The 18227-nt window shown below is 43.5% G+C and overlaps 1 protein-coding gene across 12 annotated transcripts in view; it reads right to left on the bottom strand.

The window, feature by feature from the left end:
- LOC147015460 (leucine-rich repeat-containing protein 49-like) overlaps positions 1-18227 on the bottom strand; it is a 356628-nt gene that overhangs the window by 164744 nt on the left and 173657 nt on the right. For all 12 annotated transcript variants that reach the window (XM_085850233.1, XM_085850234.1, XM_085850224.1 and 9 more), the window contains one exon: positions 4371-4432. In XM_085850233.1, coding sequence (XP_085706359.1) covers positions 4371-4432 — 62 coding nt within the window. The remainder of the gene's footprint in view (positions 1-4370; positions 4433-18227) is intronic.

Genomic DNA, 18227 nt, shown 5'->3' with positions numbered 1-18227 from the left:
GTCTACTAATGACCCCTCTTACAAATCATGTACAGTTCCATGTTTTAAACAGAGCGACGGTTCTGCCAAAGCAGTTTCTTGGCTAGGGTTACAATTCTGGATGGGTCCACCACTCCGACAAAGCTTTTTATAAACCAAGAAGAAATCTTCCATAAACCATAAAGAAAAAACGTTTTACAAAATTCTAGCAGCATTTGGCTAATTACCTAATTATAGAGGAGGGAGGTTGGTGACAGGGGTACTGTGACCTAATTTCTCAAGTATTTCATCCACTTCCTTTCTGCAACTTCTGGATTTGTAAATTAATTTCACATAAATTTAAACTTCTGTTGTGATGAAACAAGCTCAGATGAAATTGTTTGGAGTAATGGTTGCCAACAAAGGTCAAATATGAAAATAGAAATAAAGTCTTAAGTGAGGCCATCGTTTATTTTTGCAAAATATAATGATGTAATGAAAATATATCTAATATAATGATGGGAAACCCATTTTAAAGAATCTAGGATGCCTTATTGATAATAGTTGCAAATACAAACCATCACTTTGCTGATGGCAATATTGAGGGTGGTGGGGGGGAGGGAGAAATAGTAAGGGGAGAGGGAGGTGGAGTGGGGGACTGAGGAGGGGTGGAGTGAGGAAGTGGGGTGGGAGCAAGAGGATGGGGGAGAGAGGAGGGGGGAAGGGAAAAGTGGGGAGGGGAGTTGGGAGGAGGTAAGCGTGAGGACTGGGGAATCTCAACTTGCATTTGGTAGTGGGATTTGTGCAGAAGTTGGGGGGGGGGCGGGGGGGAATGCAGGTTTGTACAAAATGGGGTACGTTTAAACAGCACATTAATACAGCACGCGGAGACCTTCCGGAGATGTCATTGCAGGGTGGAGAGGGGAAGGGGTTTGGGAGGAGGTAAGTGTGAGGGGAGGAGGAGGGGGAGGGAAGGCAGCATGAGTGGAGGGGTAGGGAAGGGAGATAAAATGTGCCCAAGTACCAACATTATATTTTCAACCACCAGATTCTATATAAAACCAGGTAGGAGCATTTAAAAGTCATGCTATCTACCTGGCAAAGGCCTGCCTGCATGCATGCTCGTACGTGCAGCAACCTTTGCACATTGGTCGGCTCACTCCGAATCTGATTCGCACATGCTACACTCTGGGAAGCTGTTTTAAAATCAAAACTAAACCGTCAGTCCTTAACAATCCTCTTAACAGAGAGGGAGGAGTGGGAGAAGGGTGGGAGAGAGAGGAAGGGGGAGAGAAAAGGGTGGAGAGGGAGGGGTCTGAGAGGGAGAGAGAGGGGAGGGAGAGAGAGGGGAGGGAGAGAGAGGGAAAGGGGTGGAGAGAGAGGGAAAGGGGTGGGAGAGTGTGGGAGAGGGATGAAAAAGGGAGAAGGGTGAGAGAGGGAGGGGGCTGTGAGAGGGAGTGGGAGAGGGTGAGAGAGGGGTGAGAGAGGGGAGGGGATAGGAAAGGGTGGATAGGAAAGGGGGAGAGGGGAGGGGTCGGACAAAGAGAGGGGATGGGTGGGAGAGAGAGCGAAAGGGGTGGGAGAGAGCGGGAGAGAGTGGGAAAGGGGTGAGAGCAGAAGAGGGGAGAGACAGAGAGAGAGAGAGAGAGAGAGAGAGAGAGAGAGAGAGAGAGAGAGAGAGAGAGAGAGAGAGAGAGGATGGCAGAGTGAGTAAGGGGAGAGGGGACTTCTGTGAACTTCTCCAAAACTATACGCACAATTTCGATGAAACTCGACCACAAACCTTCATCACCCGTAATGTACCAAAGTTTGTTCACAGCATTGAAAAAAAAAAAAACCCACTAAGGTGGTGTACAAGGGGGGGGGGAGGGTCAAAATGGGTCCAGGTTTTAAACCCCCAAAATAGGCATTTGCTGTCTACTCTGAAACTACACACACAATTTCAATGAAACTTGACCACAACCTTCATCGCCCGTGACGTACCAAAGTTTGTCCATGGCTTTAAATAAAAAATAAAAAAACAGGGTCTAAGGTGGTCTATTGGGGGTCAAAGTGGGTTCAGGTTTGAACCCCCAAAATAGGTATTTGCTTTCCCCACTCTGAAACTAAACAAACGATTTTGATGAAACTTTACCACAATCTTCATGACCAGTGATGTACTAATGTTTGGTCATGGCATTAAAAACAGGGAGAAAAAGACATAAATGTCATAGTTCCCATGGTTTTAGTAATTTTTCGGTACGGAGTTGAAGGGCAAGCCCGTATTTACGAGATTTATGTGGATGCACAACTGACTTGAGATGCACAACTGTCATGTGACATCCAAGAACATTTGTGACATTTTTGATTTGTGACATTTGCCAAGTTTGAACAAAGTCGGACTATGCAGGTCCGATAAATGGTCGGGAACACTTTTAAGTAAGAAAATGGCTGCCAGTCAGCCATATTGGATCTTATCTTGAAAAACAATGACATGCACACAGTATGTAAGGCATCATTTGCTATCTTTGCGCAAAGTTTGAACAAGATCGGTAAATGCATGTCTGAGAAATGGTTGAGGATGAGTTCAAAAAGCACTGGTTTTTTTATACAACTAAAATGGCTGCCAATCGAACCAGTCGGCCATCTTTGATCAAATCACAAAATAAAGCGAGAGGCATGCGTATGCTATCATGTATTGTGTTTGTTCCAAGTTTGAACAAAATCAGACCATGCATATTCAAGAAATGGTTGGGGACACGTTTAAGTAACAAAATGGCCGCCAGTCGGCCATCTTGGATCTTATCTCGAAAAAAAATGACATGCTTATGCAAACCATCATTCTTTTTCTGTGTGCCAAGTTTCAACAACATTGGCAAATGCATGTCTGAGAAATGGTTGAAGACGTGTTCGATATTGGGTTTTTTACAACTAAGATGGCCGCCAGTCAGGCATCTTTCATTGCATAGCGAAACAAAATGATGTGCATATGTATACCATCATTTGTTGTCTTTCTGCTAAGTGAGAATAAAATCGGTCCATACATCTCTGATATATGGTTGCGGACGCACACAGGCACACACGGACAGAAAAATCGAGACCAAACCCATAAGCCCCCATTTTTGACTGTCCAATGGGGGCTAAAAAAAACCCAAAACTTAGGGTCTTAGTAATAGTCCTATTTTCACCAAACTTTGTCGAACTTCTGAGGACCATGGCCACCTGATGCCTTGCAAGTCCCTTCAAAAAATTGCATATTAAGTCGGTCAATTCAAAAGTCAAAGATCATTCCGACTCTGGGATCGCTACTTTTGACTTCTCAAAATGTCTTCCCTTGATTGAGATGTAACTTGGTAGGAATCATCTCTACATGGTGATTTCACAAGTGTGTTCAAACCATTGGCCAATTTACTTATTTTGTGGGTCATCCGCACCTACCAGTGGTTCTCTGGTTGTACCAGGTTAGCCCAGGGGCATTGCCCCTATTATTTTATTCATCACTCCAGCAGAACAATCAAAAATGCACCCTGGTTTCTGGAATGTGCTGTTGGCGTCCATACAATGTTGGCTGCGCACATCTGGAAACATATTTGGAGTGATTTCTGGCTCAAATCTTTCTCTATTTCATCATTGGGCAGCATTGCCTGTGCCGAGGAGGTTGTGTGCTCTGGCACTTATGCAAATAGAACAAGGACATCATCAAAGATTCAAATTGGTATGCAATGAGCTTCCCCTTCCATCAATCAATCCCATTGACTCGCAATTTGTGCTCACTCCGCAATAGCTGCATTCAGAGGGACATGAACAAGATGCATGAATAACGTGATGTAAAACAAGTAGGAATGTATACAATATAAACGTGTACAATAAATATGAAAGGCTACACATGCTAGCCGAAGGGGATGTCTATGAAAATAAGCAGAAGAGTTTAGTCACTGCTAGAAGGCAGCATGATGCATCGCTGATTCTCTATGAAAATGTTCATTAACAAACCATGATTGGTTATGTATGAGGTTCTTATTATACGGGGCACAACTGGCTCTGTGATTAAGCAATGAAGCCTGTGACACTGAGGTAAATATTAAGACATTTGAAAAAAAAATTAACCGTTTGCAGAAATGTGGTACTATTTCTAATATATCAGGGGGTTTTTCAGGCTATTTTAATATTGGCACACTTTCAAATGTTTACAAGAAAAATAAAGAAAGTCAATGTCAAAACTGTCTCTGCAAAGATGTTTTATGTTTAAGTTTTTATGAAACACCAGTCATTTTCCAGCATAGTTGACCTAAGCCCTCCTCCAAATGTGAAACGGTCCCAGAGAGCTGGGACATTGGCCAAGATTTGCAAATCCAGCAGCGGAGCATGACACTACACAGTATGATGGCATGCAAAGAAGCAGGGACACATGAGTGGAACATGAAACAGCCCACCTGACGATGTGGTTGTGGCTCAGGAAGAGATGCTGAAGATTGGGGAGTTGATCCAGCTCTTTCTGTAAATGAAAAAAGGCAGTGCAATGTCAATCGTGCCACTCCTGGGTACTTGCTGTGGAATTGCTCTCACTTCCCTTGGCAAAGAGAATGCGATTCAAACGCTGAGAGGCATATGTGTGTGCAGCGAATGTGAAAGGCGAGCTCCTGTGGGTGCCAAAATCGCATTAGGCATCTCAGGGCAGCTGCTGTTTCTCCTGAATCGACTATGGCTTTTCTGTAGCTAATCAATTGAGAACAGAAAAGTAAAAATGCCCACTGCAATCTACTTTCTTTGCCAAGAAAACATTAAACACAACAATACTATATGTTGACTCACTTCACTATACCATGAATTAATCACATTAAATACATTTAATTCCTTGATCTTTATCAGGAGGCACATGCATGTGAGCCATTCTCTCAGGTCACATCAAGAGCTAGAGAGACTGCAGTTCCTTCAGGAGTCGAGTGCGCAACAATATCGGATAAACTGTGAGGCAGCCTATCTGGAGTGACAGTGCAAGGAGATGGGAAGTAACAGTGTTCAAGACACTACATTGAAAAGAGAGTCAATGGGGGGGAGATCAGAACAAAATAAAGAATCAAGAAGACCATGGTACATGTTTGTGCTAAATAAATCCAAAAGCCATTGTGTAGAAGATGGGATAACAATGACAGAGAAATCAGCAGAATAAAAGCCTAACTGATTGCCTATATGATCAAATAGCAAACTGCAGGCAGCCTGTAAAGAAGACAATTACAAGTCACAAATATCCAATGCCTGATAAATAGGATGATAAAGAGGTGCTATCCTGCCAGCCATGCACAAGGAGGATAAATGAGATATTGACAAACACTGATTGATACCAAATTGCATCACAGTTCAAACTGTTTCAATGAAACTTTCGGTGAATATAACCTCGATTGGTTTTGTAACAGAACCATAGTGATGTTTTTGGGGTTTCAATTGATTCTAAAACTTAAAACCTTTGATTATATTTCAGTTCTGTACCTTTTTTTTAATCATACGCCACTGCTCCTGAAATTTGTAAAGCATGTCACAACACAAGCATCATCTCATCCACCTTTCCCATTTGATATAACCCCCGTTACCATCTCCTTTACCATATCATGTAATCCCCAATTACCATCTCATATAATCCTGGTGTTGGCTTAATGGTTAAGGGGGCTGGCTTAGGATCATGTAGTTGTAGTTCAAGCACCCTGTTGTGCTGTTAAATAACACCAAGTGGGTAGACTTGGCCTGTCATCCTTTTGAGGTTGGCAAAATGAGTAACAGCTTACTGGTAACAGAGGCTACTGCATTAGCAGCACAGCTGTGCTTCCAGCAATAATGCAACCAGCAACCACAGGCTGCATATGAAATAAATAAAAACCATCTCATATACCATTTCACGTAATCCCTCATTACCATAATTTACCATTTCATGTCCTGCAATGTTTTTCTACTTGTATTCTATTTCTACCCCTATTACCCTACCTAACCAAACCTTGTTATTTGCAGATAGGTTACCGTCTCCGTCTCCGTCTCCGTCTCTCTCTGTCTCTCTCTGTCTCTCTCTGTCTCTCTCTGTCTCTCTCTGTCTCTCTCTCTCTCTCTCTGTCTCTCTCTGTCTCTCTCTGTCTCTCTCTGTCTCTCTCTCTCTCTCTCTCTCTCTCTCTCTCTCTCTCTCTCTCTCTCTCTCTCTCTCTCTCTCTCTCTCTCTCTCTCTCTCTCTCTCTCTCTCTCTCTCTCTCTCTCTCTCTCTCTCTCTCTCTCTCTCTCTCTCTCTCTCTCTTATATTTTCCTGTTTGTTTTCCTTTGATTATTGTTTCAACTGCTGCCTCACTGCTGTCAGTGTGTTGCTTTTTTATCCTCAGTCATCTCACTCTTCCATGAACCTCGATTTTGCATTAAAAAAAACCCTCAACTGCAGACTATTTTGATTGTAACATGAACATTGAACAATAACCTAGGGATTAATTATTATTCATGCATATTATATGTGGAAAAGAATGTTGACATTGTGCAGAAAGAAATAGAACCACTGGACCTGGAGCTTATCTGGGCCCTGGCCTAATGTAACCCAAAATTGGTAGCATTCTGACTGGTGGGTCTGGAGAAGATTTTTGAAGGAAATTATGATTTTCCCACAAATTTACCAAGTCGGCTATTTTGGCACACTTCCGGTCACATGATCGGAATGACCAGCAATTTAACATCCCTACCATGGACTAACATTGCAACCCAAATTTGGTAGCATTCTAACTGGTGGATCAGGAGAAGGTTTTGGAAGGTCTTTGTGGGACCACCATTTTGACACACTTCCTGTCATGTGATCGGCATGGCCTCCACAATTTAACATCAGGACCCTGTCTTAATGTTGCAACCCAAACTTGGTAGCATTCTGAGAAGTGGGTCGAGAGAAGATTTTTGAAGGAGTTTACTAAGTCGGCCATTTTGACCTACTTAAAGTCATTTGACTGAAATGAGTTTTGAAATTCCTGTTAGCAATCACGAGAGGAATGTTGCTGCTAAATTTCAGCCAGATCAGCCCAGCGGTCCGGATGCATTCGTACCTGTCACCCAACATGAGAGTCTCCAGCACAGTCTCCAGACTTAAACCCCATCGGGCTTGTTTGGGATGAACTAGACAGACGGGTGAAAGCAAAGCAACCTACAAGTGCAACGCATTTGTGGGAACTTCTGCAACAGTGTTGGGAAGAACTTTCTGAACAATATTTGATTTCCATTGTAGAAAGAATGCCACGAGTATATTCGGCTGTTATATCAGCAAAAGATGGCTACTTTGATGAGTCAAAAATTTAGATTAAATTTTGTTCAACAAAACGAATCCATGGTTTCTTTTTTATCTGTAATTATTTATTTGTTCTATGCTTTAATTTCAGAGTACACTGAAACATTAAACTGCTTAAATTTCAGTAAAAACTGGAAAAATGGGGGTGTTCTAAAACTTTTGACAGGTAGTGTATACATATATATATATATATATATATATATATATATATATATATATATATATATATATCTTCTTCTTCTTCTTTCGGCTGCTCCCGATAGGGGTCGCCACAGCCGATCATCCGTATGATCCGCATAGTGATTTGGCACATGTTTTACGCCGGATGCCCTTCCTGACGCAACCCTGGTCGCCTCTTACGACACAGGGATATGGTACACCGATTTTAACTGGGGTATACACCAGCCCAGTATACTGGTACTCATTTCGCCGACCTCGGAAGGATGACAGGCTGAGTCAACCCCCTGGTGTATTAATTCAGTGGCCAACGGGGCTTGAACTCAGGACCTTTTGGATCCCAAGCCGCTGCTCTAACCACTGCGCCAACACCAGTGTCTGTCTGTCTGTCTCTCTCTCTCTCTCTCTCTCTCTCTCTCTCTCTCTCTCTCTCTCTCTCTCTCTCTCTCTCTCTCTCTCTCTCTCTCTCTCTCTCTCTCTCTCTCTCTCTCTCTCTCTCTCTCTCTCTCTCTCTCTCTCTCTCTCTCTCTCTCTCTCTCTCTCTCTCTCTCTCTCTATCTCTATAGAGATCTAGATCTATCTCTCTAGATCTAGAGAGAGAGATATATATATATATATATATATATATATATATATATATATACATACATACAGGGTGAATCAAAAGTAGCGCCCAATTTCTGTTTTTTCGGCTGTCAGATTCTTTCTGGGAAGTCATGTTGTTAATAATTGTCTTTCAGATTATTAATTTTCGTAATTTATTTATTTTTGTTTTGTTTTGCTGGTTATTGCTGCGAGTTTGGAAAGTTACTGAATTTGCACCAAATGGAACCATGAATTACCTTTCAATGAATCAACGCATTGCGGCCCTGAAAGATTCCTACAAATTTAATGAACAACCAACGATGGCGGCACGCCGTTTGGCACAGGAATTCGATATTAACCCACCTCAGGGAAGAAACATACGATTGATTGTCGAGAAATTTGAAGCAACAGGGTCGGAAGCCACTGCAAAGAAGTCCGGTCGTCCGAAAACGGCAACGAATGTAGCTAAGGCTGAAGAAGCCATCAGAAGACTGGAACAAAGTCCGCAAAAGTCAACTCGCCGTTTATCTGCAGAGTTGGAAGTGAGCCAATCAAGTGTTATCCGTATCCTTCACCAGGTCAGGTCAGGTATGGGAGCATGTGCCAGAACAGCGCGTCGCTGCGTCCACTTTCCGCCGGTACTCCAGGGGCCTCCGTCTGGCCATCCCCCAGGCAGATGCCAGGCCCATCCCCATCTCCTTCACCAGAAAAAATAGAAACCTTACATTCCACGCTTACTGCATGCCCTTCATGATGGAGATGACGAACGCCTTCTTCAATTTTGCAGAGTTCTTAGCTAAACTTCACAAAGAGGACCCAATGCTAGACAACATCTGGTGGTCAGATGAGGCATGTTTTAAGCTTAATGGCACAATTAACAGACAGAATTGTGTCTACTGGGCTGCGAATAACCCAAGAGTGACAGTTGAGAAGGAGGTAAATTTACCTGGAGTGACAGTTTGGGCAGCCATATCTCCATGAGAGATAATTGGACCCTTTTTCTTTGAGGGATCTGTCACTGAAGAAATTTACTTGGATATGCTGCAAACCTTCTTTTGGCCCAGGGTACAAGATCAGGACTGTTATTTCCAGCATGATGGAGCTCCACCTCATTATGAACGTTATGTTTGTCAGTGGCTTGATGAAAACTTTCCTAGAAAGTAGATCGGCCGCCACGGTCCGATCGAGTGGCCGGCATGCTCCCCAGACCTTACACCTCCAGATTTCTTTCTTTGGGGGCTCATGAAAGACCTTGTTTATCGTGAAAAGCCTCGTACCATTCAGGAATTGAAGGCTTAAATCACCGCAAAGTTTGAGGAAATTGATATCGAACTCTGCAGACGTGTGTGCCGCTCTGTGCCTGCTCGGCTGCAATTGTGCATCGACCACGAGGGAGGGCACTTTGAAAATTGCAAGTAAAACAGCTTGGTACAGTTCCGTAATAATTTTTTTCTTGAATAAATGGTTAGATAAACATGTCATTCATTTATTTCTACCTTCTTGTGCACTGTAATACAAATGGCAAACAATCAACTGACAGAAATCGGGCACAACTTCTGACTCACCCTCTGTATGTACAGTATACATATATATATATATATATATATATATATATATATATATATATATATATATATATATATATATATATATGACAAAATTATATATATATATATATATATATATATATTTATATATATATGAGTAACGTGATGGAGTATATTACAAGTTGTAAGGGTATCTGCTCGACACAGATGTTATCAAGAACCTTTGTTGACTGTATTATTTAGTGCTGCAAGGTTTCAAATATTTCACATCACTTAATTATAGTTAAATGAGGGCTGCCAGGATAGCTTAGAGGTATGTGCGTTCACTGTCACTTTGTTCACTTTGAGCTGTCTAGCCTAGCTTGGAATCATGGCCCAGCCAGACAGACTATCAATCATCCTTGTGTTTCAGATGCACGTTGAGGATTAAATGTGTGCGCCATCCCTCGGATGGACGTTAAGCCAGAGGACCTGTTTGCCAGCACTGTTTGTGCATGTTAAAGATCTCATGATGCGACTTGTAAAGTCTCAGCAAGTTATGGCCAGCACCCAGGCCAAATGTCAAATCTTGTAATATTATTTACATCATATCATGGTGTTTGTATCGTTTTGTGTCAGATGGTCGTAAATGTTTTCATGAACTTTTGGAGAAAATAAAAAACAAGGCAGTTCACAGAATATATTCTATATACAGTACACTCATTCACTTAGGCAATACCAAAATATCCGATTTTTGTTTACACGCTTGAGCTGAATTTTTTTTGAAAAAGCATCATGAAAGTGCTCAAAAATACAACACTGTGGACAAGGCAATGAGATGCACAGAACTACTATGTTAGAGTTTGTGCGTTCAAATACTGCTGAAGGTAGCTTTGGATTATAATATTGTGTAAACTTAGCTGGCTGAGAATTATGATGCCATGATAGGATTGTCTGGGGAAAAAAACCCTGCTGGCCAATTAATGACAACCAGGGAAGGGATAATCTGCCTGCCATGCCTCATCCCGTCCACTTCTCATGCCAATCCACAAGTTGTGATTGTCTTTTAAACACCCTCAAGGCTAATTGGGATGGACCAGGTCAAAGACATATTCGAAAAATATGTCTTTAGAAAAAAGCAAAGTTATCCAAGATTCGTATTCATGTGCTGGTGTTCTTTCCGAAGGCAGGTCCAGTCCAGCAAGGTCCAGTACTGGATGGTGTGCCATTGCCTATCCAGCAGTAGTTATGGCAGGAATTTAGAATTTGTTCACGGTGTTGGAAAGAGCGAGCCTACACTTTGTGAAGGACACCGTGGGATCTTTAACATCCACAAAGTAATGCTGAAAGACAGGATTCCAGTTTAACCCCCATCCTCGGAATGTCAAATACATTGATGAAAAGATCAAGCCCTATTGCTGGGTTGAGATTTGAACCAAGGCGAGATAGCTTAGAGGTGAATGTGCATACAACTAGGACATCCTGTAAGCCCTTACCCAATATACCCCAAATCAAAAGGAAAGAGAAATCTGTTTCTAAATGGCCACAAATTCCTTTAGTTCTATGCTAATTATTTCCCCCTTAAATACAACATGAGAGCACAAGGAAATCTCATGCAATACGATAGCTTTTAAAATTAAATATCTCAGGTTATATATTTCACACATTCATATCAGATCAAACCTGTTCCAGATGTTCCACGAAAAGATATTCCACAAAAGAGCATGCATGCTTCCTTTTGGAGGTTTAGGGGTGAGGTGGTGGCGTCAAAATTAAGCCACTTTTCCTCGAAGAAACACAAATAATCCTGTAAATGTAGAGATCTGTGCTGGTGCCTTCGTTATATATGATGAAATCCCTTCAATAATATAAAGTTTGGGAAGACATTAAAGCTTCTTGCGATTAACCACCTTGGTATATATCAAAAGTGCAAGTCCTATAAAGGCCAATGAATGTTGTCTCTATAAAAAAAAAGTTCTCCAATAAGGGATCAAAATACTGAAGTTACATTTCAATACGTGTGCAAACATGTTCACTGACCTCAAAATACTCATTTCCTGTAATGCAGCATAATCACAGCAACAGTACAACACTCTCATGTTAGGTGACAGGCACGAATGCATCCAGACACACGCACACGCACGCATGCATGCACGCACTTTTATGTCCGCAAAACCTTTTGAACTCAAGCAGCACAATTGGTGCTGTAAGAAGATCAGGCCTCGGTTTGGATGAATATGAGTGATGAAATACACTCATAAGCAACTTTTGCACATACTTGTCTGTGGAATGCAATGCTGGAAGAGTTACACAGGGTCACATTTATTCCAAAAAGGATACTTATCCTCCTAGGTCATGTTTTAAGCTCCATTGCCAACAGTACCATTAGAGCTTAGACAATGCCTTTTTAGAAGCAAGCAAGCCATTGCACTCTTACTCAGTGTGCTCGAAATAAAAACCAATGAGTCATCCCTCGGGGCAACCCTCCACCCCCTCCCCGCTTTGTAATCGTGATACTATCTTGAAGCTTGAGAGGTTGCCCTTGCTTGTGGTATGTGTTGAAGCCAGCTTTTGACGCTGGAAAATCCTAAACATCCAATAAATAATCTTGTCCGGTGACACACGACAAGAAATGTCAAGTTTTTTTAAAAACTTTTACGACAGGTGCAAGACAAACTCAAAGGCAATGGAGCAATGTTATGTTGAGAATCAAGATGGAAATTGCGTGTTTACGAAGTGTTCTCATGCATGCAATGTTTTCCTCTCCTGGTCATTCACCATTTAAAGATATGCCTTTGTGTGCCAATGCCATCCTGCACTGCAGACTAAAGTGAAAGATTCAAACGTAAGATCATGCCAACCAGGTGATAACTTCATGGGAAAACAACCAAACATCAAGGTCACTTTTTGTGGGGTTTGAACAAGATTAATTGAATCTGCTCTATAGTCGTATCAGTGTCTGACAGAAAACGATTTGTGTAAATACAGTGGTAATATACATCGACAGCCACATATGTGAGGCAATTGATAAGTTCTACAAATGCAATACTCAGTTATACAAAATGTGGCAAAATATATATTGTGAAATGTGTGTGTGTGTGTGAGAGAGAGAGAGAGAGAGAGAGAGAGAGAGAGAGAGAGAGAGAGAGAGAGAGAGAGAGAGAGAGAGAGAGAGAGAGAGAGAGAGAGAGAGAGAGAGAGAGAGAGAAACCTAAGACCAAATGTTGGGTACACAGCCCGCCAGTGCTGGGGTTAATACCCAATAAGCAAGCCTATGTGTGCCGTGAGCCACAAGTAGAGTGAGTGGCCAAACAATACACCAACAATCATGGGCTGACAGTGAGAGGGTCTATCGGTCGACCTTTGGCAATCTCAGAGGCACAGTTATAGTCTTCCAGGGAAAGGCCCAACTGAGCAAAAGGGTTTTCAAAGCGTGGCACAATGTGAATGCAGGCAGACATGTGATTTTATGTAATAGGAATAATATATTTAGACAAGACAACATAAAAGAGAATCCCAGATGAAGAAAGACAGATGATAAATAAATAAACACCATATTCAAGACAACAGAGAATTACTGACCAATGGTGGCACATTCACTCAATGTTCACCCACACAGCAATCGGAATGGGATTTTCAAGACATAGACACACAGAGGGACCAAAGAGGGAGTATCTAACACACAGCTTGAAGCCTTCTCCAAGCACTCAGATGGGGAGCATCCAGAACATCAAATTCATGCAGCAGGAACAGCATAACCAGAGTGAGCAAGAAAGTCAAGGCAGCCGAAGGGAGTCATGCCAGGTAGAGTAAACAGAGAGAGAGAGAGAGAGAGAGAGAGAGAGAGAGAGAGAGAGAGAGAGAGAGAGAACAAAGGTCTCCTGCTTATATTATATACAGTAGCTCTCCTTGCACCACCCAACTCCACATCATGGTGAGCAAATTGTCCAGATTCCATAGCTGCCGTCTTGGACACTCACCGAGCCACTGAAGTCCCTCATTATGCACAATGAGGATGCAATCAATCACAGGCCACATTCACATGCTTAAAGACAAGCCCACAAGGATTTGTGAAAGTCACCATGACAGTTTTAATATGGCCCAGACCTGGACCAAGCCTGGCGTCGTCTTAGTGGTTAGGGTGCCTGGCTTGGGATCCTAGGGTCCTGAGTTCAAATCCCGCTCAGCTGTTGAATTAATACCAGGTGGGGTTAACTCGGCCTGTCATCCTTCCGAGGGCGGCAAAAAGAGTACCAGCTTGCTGGTATACTGTGTCAGAGTGGCGACCCTTCCAGGATTGTGCCCAATAGCCAAGGAGACTGCTTAGGCAGCACCAACGCTCTGTACAGAGTATGGTCCCAATCTCCTCCTCTTCGTTGAATTAACACCAGGTGGGTTGACTCTGCCTGACATCCTTCTGAGGTTGGCGAATTGAGTACCAGTGTACTGGCACTTGGGGCACTGCATCATCAGCACAGCCATGCCCTCAACCAGTAATGCAACCAGCAGCCACAGGCTGCACACGAATGATAAAGAAAAAGATAGGGTAGCATGAACGAATCAGATTCGGAATGAGCTGACCGGAGGGTGCAAAGGTTGCTGTGTGTGCGAGCATTCAAGCATGCAGGCAGGCCTTTGCCAGGTGGATAGCATGGATTTTGAATGCTCCCGCCTGGTTTTATATTGAACCCGGTGGTTAAAAAGAAAATGTTTCTTTTTGGGCATGATTTATCACCCTTTCATTCCCCTCCCTACATGCTTCCTTCCCTTCCCCTCACGCTGCATCCCTTCCCTTCCCTTCCCCTGATACCACATTCTCTTTCCCTCACTCTGCTTTACCTTCCATTGCCCTCACGTCTACCTCCTCCCAACCCCCCTCCCCTCTCCACCCCCCCCCCATTGACATTTCCCAGCAGTCTCCGCATGCTGTGTTAACATGTTGTTTTAAGGTACCCCATTTTGTTTGATTCTGTACTACCCCCACACACATTCTCAACAAGTCCCACGACCAAATGCAACTTGAGAACCCCTCCCCTCACACTTACCTCCTGCTAAACCCCCTCCCCCTCCACACTTTCTCCCTCCTTTCTCCCCCATCCTCCTCACTCCCACCCCCTCCCTACCAGAATGATATAGCAACGTTTGGTGAGGCATCACTCTCCCATCCCCCCTTTCCTCGCTCTTCCCCCTTTCCTACCTCCCCCTTCCTCACCCATTCTAGCTTCCCCCTCCCCTTCTCCGTCCTGCTCACCCCTCCTCTCACCCCTCCTCCCTCCTCACTCCCCCATTGCTCCCCCGTCCTCTCTCCCTCCACCACTCTAACTCTCCCTTTCTTTCTCTTCCCCTAACTTCCATCTACTCTCCCTCCCCTCCCTTTTTCTGCACCCCCCCCTCCTTAGTATTACCATCAGCAAAGCGACGGGTTGGATTTGCTCGTATATAATGTTCTGGTTTTTCAAAACTTACCCCAGGGGAAGAGTATACATGGCACGTAGGTGACCCAAGGATCAGTTATTTCATGAGTCTTTGTAGAGATAGTCCTTGTTTCTTTGTCAAAGGGCTGTTCGGGGGGTATGCGTTGGCTTAACTGTATTTTTCCATTGTAATGTCTCCCCTCCCCCTCTGTTACTTTCAATCTTTCCTCCTTCACACCATCATTCTGTTCAATCCCTCTGTTACTTTCAATCACTCCTCCTTCACCCCAATGATCTTACCTTCGGCCCCACAGCTGTTTGGTCATCCCTCAGTCTCGCAGAATTCCTCTCCGCCTTCCCTCCATTCACGCATTGCTTAATTGGGCACGTTCGACCTGTCTGTGGTTGTTAACCCATCGGATGCTCTGACATGCATGTTCATGTCGCTTCTCACATGCATGTTCATGACACTTGGTGCTCATCGTGTCCTGCGAGCTGGGGGGCAGAACTGTACAAGTGGGCATTTTGCGTGCGTAGGTGGGGGGCTGGGGGCTCTCGCCACGGCCTTGGGCGCGTAAAGGGTGTGGCAGGGGCTTCATTGAAAGTTCCCTCAGAATGGTGTGGAAATTTCCACAAGTGATATCGTAGACCCACCCCCATTGGCTGTGGACCAATGAGAAAGAGGGAGAGAGAGACAGAGAGAGAGAGAGAAAGAGAGAGAGAGAGAGAGAGAGAGAGAGAGAGAGAGAGAGAGAGAGAGAGAGAGAGAGAGAGAGAGAGAGAGAGAGAGAGAGAGAGGAGACTCAGGGGAGGAGGTAAGAAAGCTGATATGAAGAGGCCAGATCAGAATGCAATGTAATTTGCCTGTCAGCAAATATTCGTGCCTTGAAGGAGCTTTATGATCAGGGGGAGGAGAGAAGGCATAAGTGAACAGGACAAGCTCACGTGAGCAGGGACAAAAAGGAGCTCCTGAGCAGATGGCTCAGAGAGCAAAAAGACTGAGAGAAGCAGAAAGGCTGAGGGGAGCAGAACCTGTGCATGTGTGGAGTTATCTGTGCCCATCGGCCTCAGGACCGGGCAATCGGGAGGGACCCAAGTGCTTCCCCGAATGGCAAGCCTCGAACCTTGGATTCGCAACAATATACTGTTTATGAGTGTTCCAAAAAGACCTGGACAACTTTGTTGTTAATATATTTAGTACCACAAATGATACAATGATACCCCTTGTTTTATGAGGGGCAGTCAATAAGTAACCTTAAAATGGCGATATAAATTTGAGAATGTAATGGGTGTAGTTGTAGATGACATTATGTTATATCTATTGGTAAGAGTCATGTTTTGCCTGTTTTAGATTTGGCAACATTGAGCGTATGGCGTCAATAAAGCAGTTCCAAGATGGTGGCTCCCTTACAAGCATGCACCAGGGAGGAGCAACGTTCTGTCATCCGTTTCTTGGGAAGTGAGGGTTTGAAACCCAGTGAAATCTATTGCAGAATGAAAATGCAATATAGCGACGCATGTTTATCACTGCAGCAGTTGAATGACTGGGACAGGCCGTTTAAAAGTGGTGTCCAGTGCGGCAGACGATGCTCGCTCCGTCCGGCCTCACACAGCCAACACACAAGAAATGGTTGCAGGAGTTGAGCGCGTGCTAGGTGAAAACCATAGCATTACCCTGGATGAAGTGATCTCCGAATTCAACATGAGCCATGGTCCTGCACACCATATCATTCACAACGTGCTGGGGTTCCGCAAAGTGTCTTCAAGGTGGGTACCGAGACAACTCACACCTGAAGTTACATTTCCCACCCATCCAGAGAGCAGCTCGGCGCCATTTTGGGGCGCATATTCCCACGCAGTGATGAAGCAGTTTGGTGACGTTCAAGCTACTGAAACTCACTCCTGAACCCAAAGCTAAGTGCCAAAATAAAGGAGGGATTCTTTTTCTTTGTTTTATTCTGTCCCCTTGTTTGTATTTGAGTCTGCGTGGAGGCTCCTCAAAATTAGATTTATGTTACCTTACATCTTGATATATTTCCATTATAATTGTAGATTTTGTTGATGAAATCATAATTATTTAATTTGCTGGTGTCCGTGTATCTATTGTGGGTTTGAGAGTAAAACGCCTGTGCTGTGCTACCGTCCTGGTGAAGCGCCGAGCTGTTTCTTTCCCCCGCACGCCATAATCTTCGAGAATCTCGGCTCTCCAAGGGAGAACTGTTTGGTCATCCGTCCAGGTTGGGGCAGACCCACTGGACATGACAATATTCACAACCAAAGTTGTCCGAGTCTTTTTGGAAACGTGTGTGTGTGTGTGTGTGTGTGTGTGTGTGTGTGTGTGTGTGTGTGTGTGTGTGTGTGTGTGTGTGTGTGTGTGTGTGTGTGTGTGTGTGTGTGTGTGTGTGTGTATATATATATATATATATATATATATATATATATATATATATATATATATATATATAAATATATTGTTACAGATTTTAGAATCCGGTCTGATGAATGCATCCACACATCAAGGTCCTCAGACAGTTATTTCCTTGAATGCATGTTCAGATTAGCCCCATCCCCATGTCTAATGGGATCTTAAATGTGATGCATTGAGAAGGGTAAAGGATAGATCCCCTCTCTTATGGGAAGCTTTTTTCTTTATGACAGACATGATCACACACATTTCTTTCACGAGCTCTGAAGCCCGCCCTTATTTTTTCTCAACAACATTCTTTCACGAGCTCTGAAGCCTGCCCTTATATTTCCTCAGCAATAACCTTTCACGAGCTCTGAAGCCCGCCCTTATATTTCCTCAGCAGCGATTTTCCGTGAGCTCCGACGCCTGCCTTTTTTTGAGAGCACACGGGTCGTCATGGTAACCGTGCGCCAGTGGGGTGGGGTGAGCGTAGGGTGGGTTGGACCCGCAGAGACGCCCCGAAGATATAAAAAGACGTTCTGTGAGGAGAGACGTTCGGAGAGGAAAAGGCGAAAGAGGGACGTTCTGAAGCCAGAGAGACGTTCTGTGAGGAGATACGTTTTGAGAGTGAGGAAAAAGTGAAAGCAATACGTTCTGAAGAGAAAGAGATACGTTCTGAGATAAAACCAGAGGGTTGGTGTCAAAGCCACCCGATGCTCGCCTGTTTATACATTTATCATTTTTAAAAGATTAGTCCAATAATATTTTTTATAAAGCATTGCAGTGAAGTCTGATCCAAATAATTTTAAAGCAATATATGTATTTGTATATTGTAATCAGTAAAAAATAGTGTGGTAGACAAAAACATGAGAAAGGAAAAAAACTTT

This window comes from Eptatretus burgeri, chromosome 12, assembly GCF_056783735.1.
Source record: "Eptatretus burgeri isolate ZD-2024b chromosome 12, Ebu_testis_v1, whole genome shotgun sequence".
NCBI classification, from domain to species: domain Eukaryota; kingdom Metazoa; phylum Chordata; class Myxini; order Myxiniformes; family Myxinidae; genus Eptatretus; species Eptatretus burgeri.
Note: the sequence above shows the minus strand (reverse complement) of the source record. Positions and strands in the feature narration are given on the sequence as shown.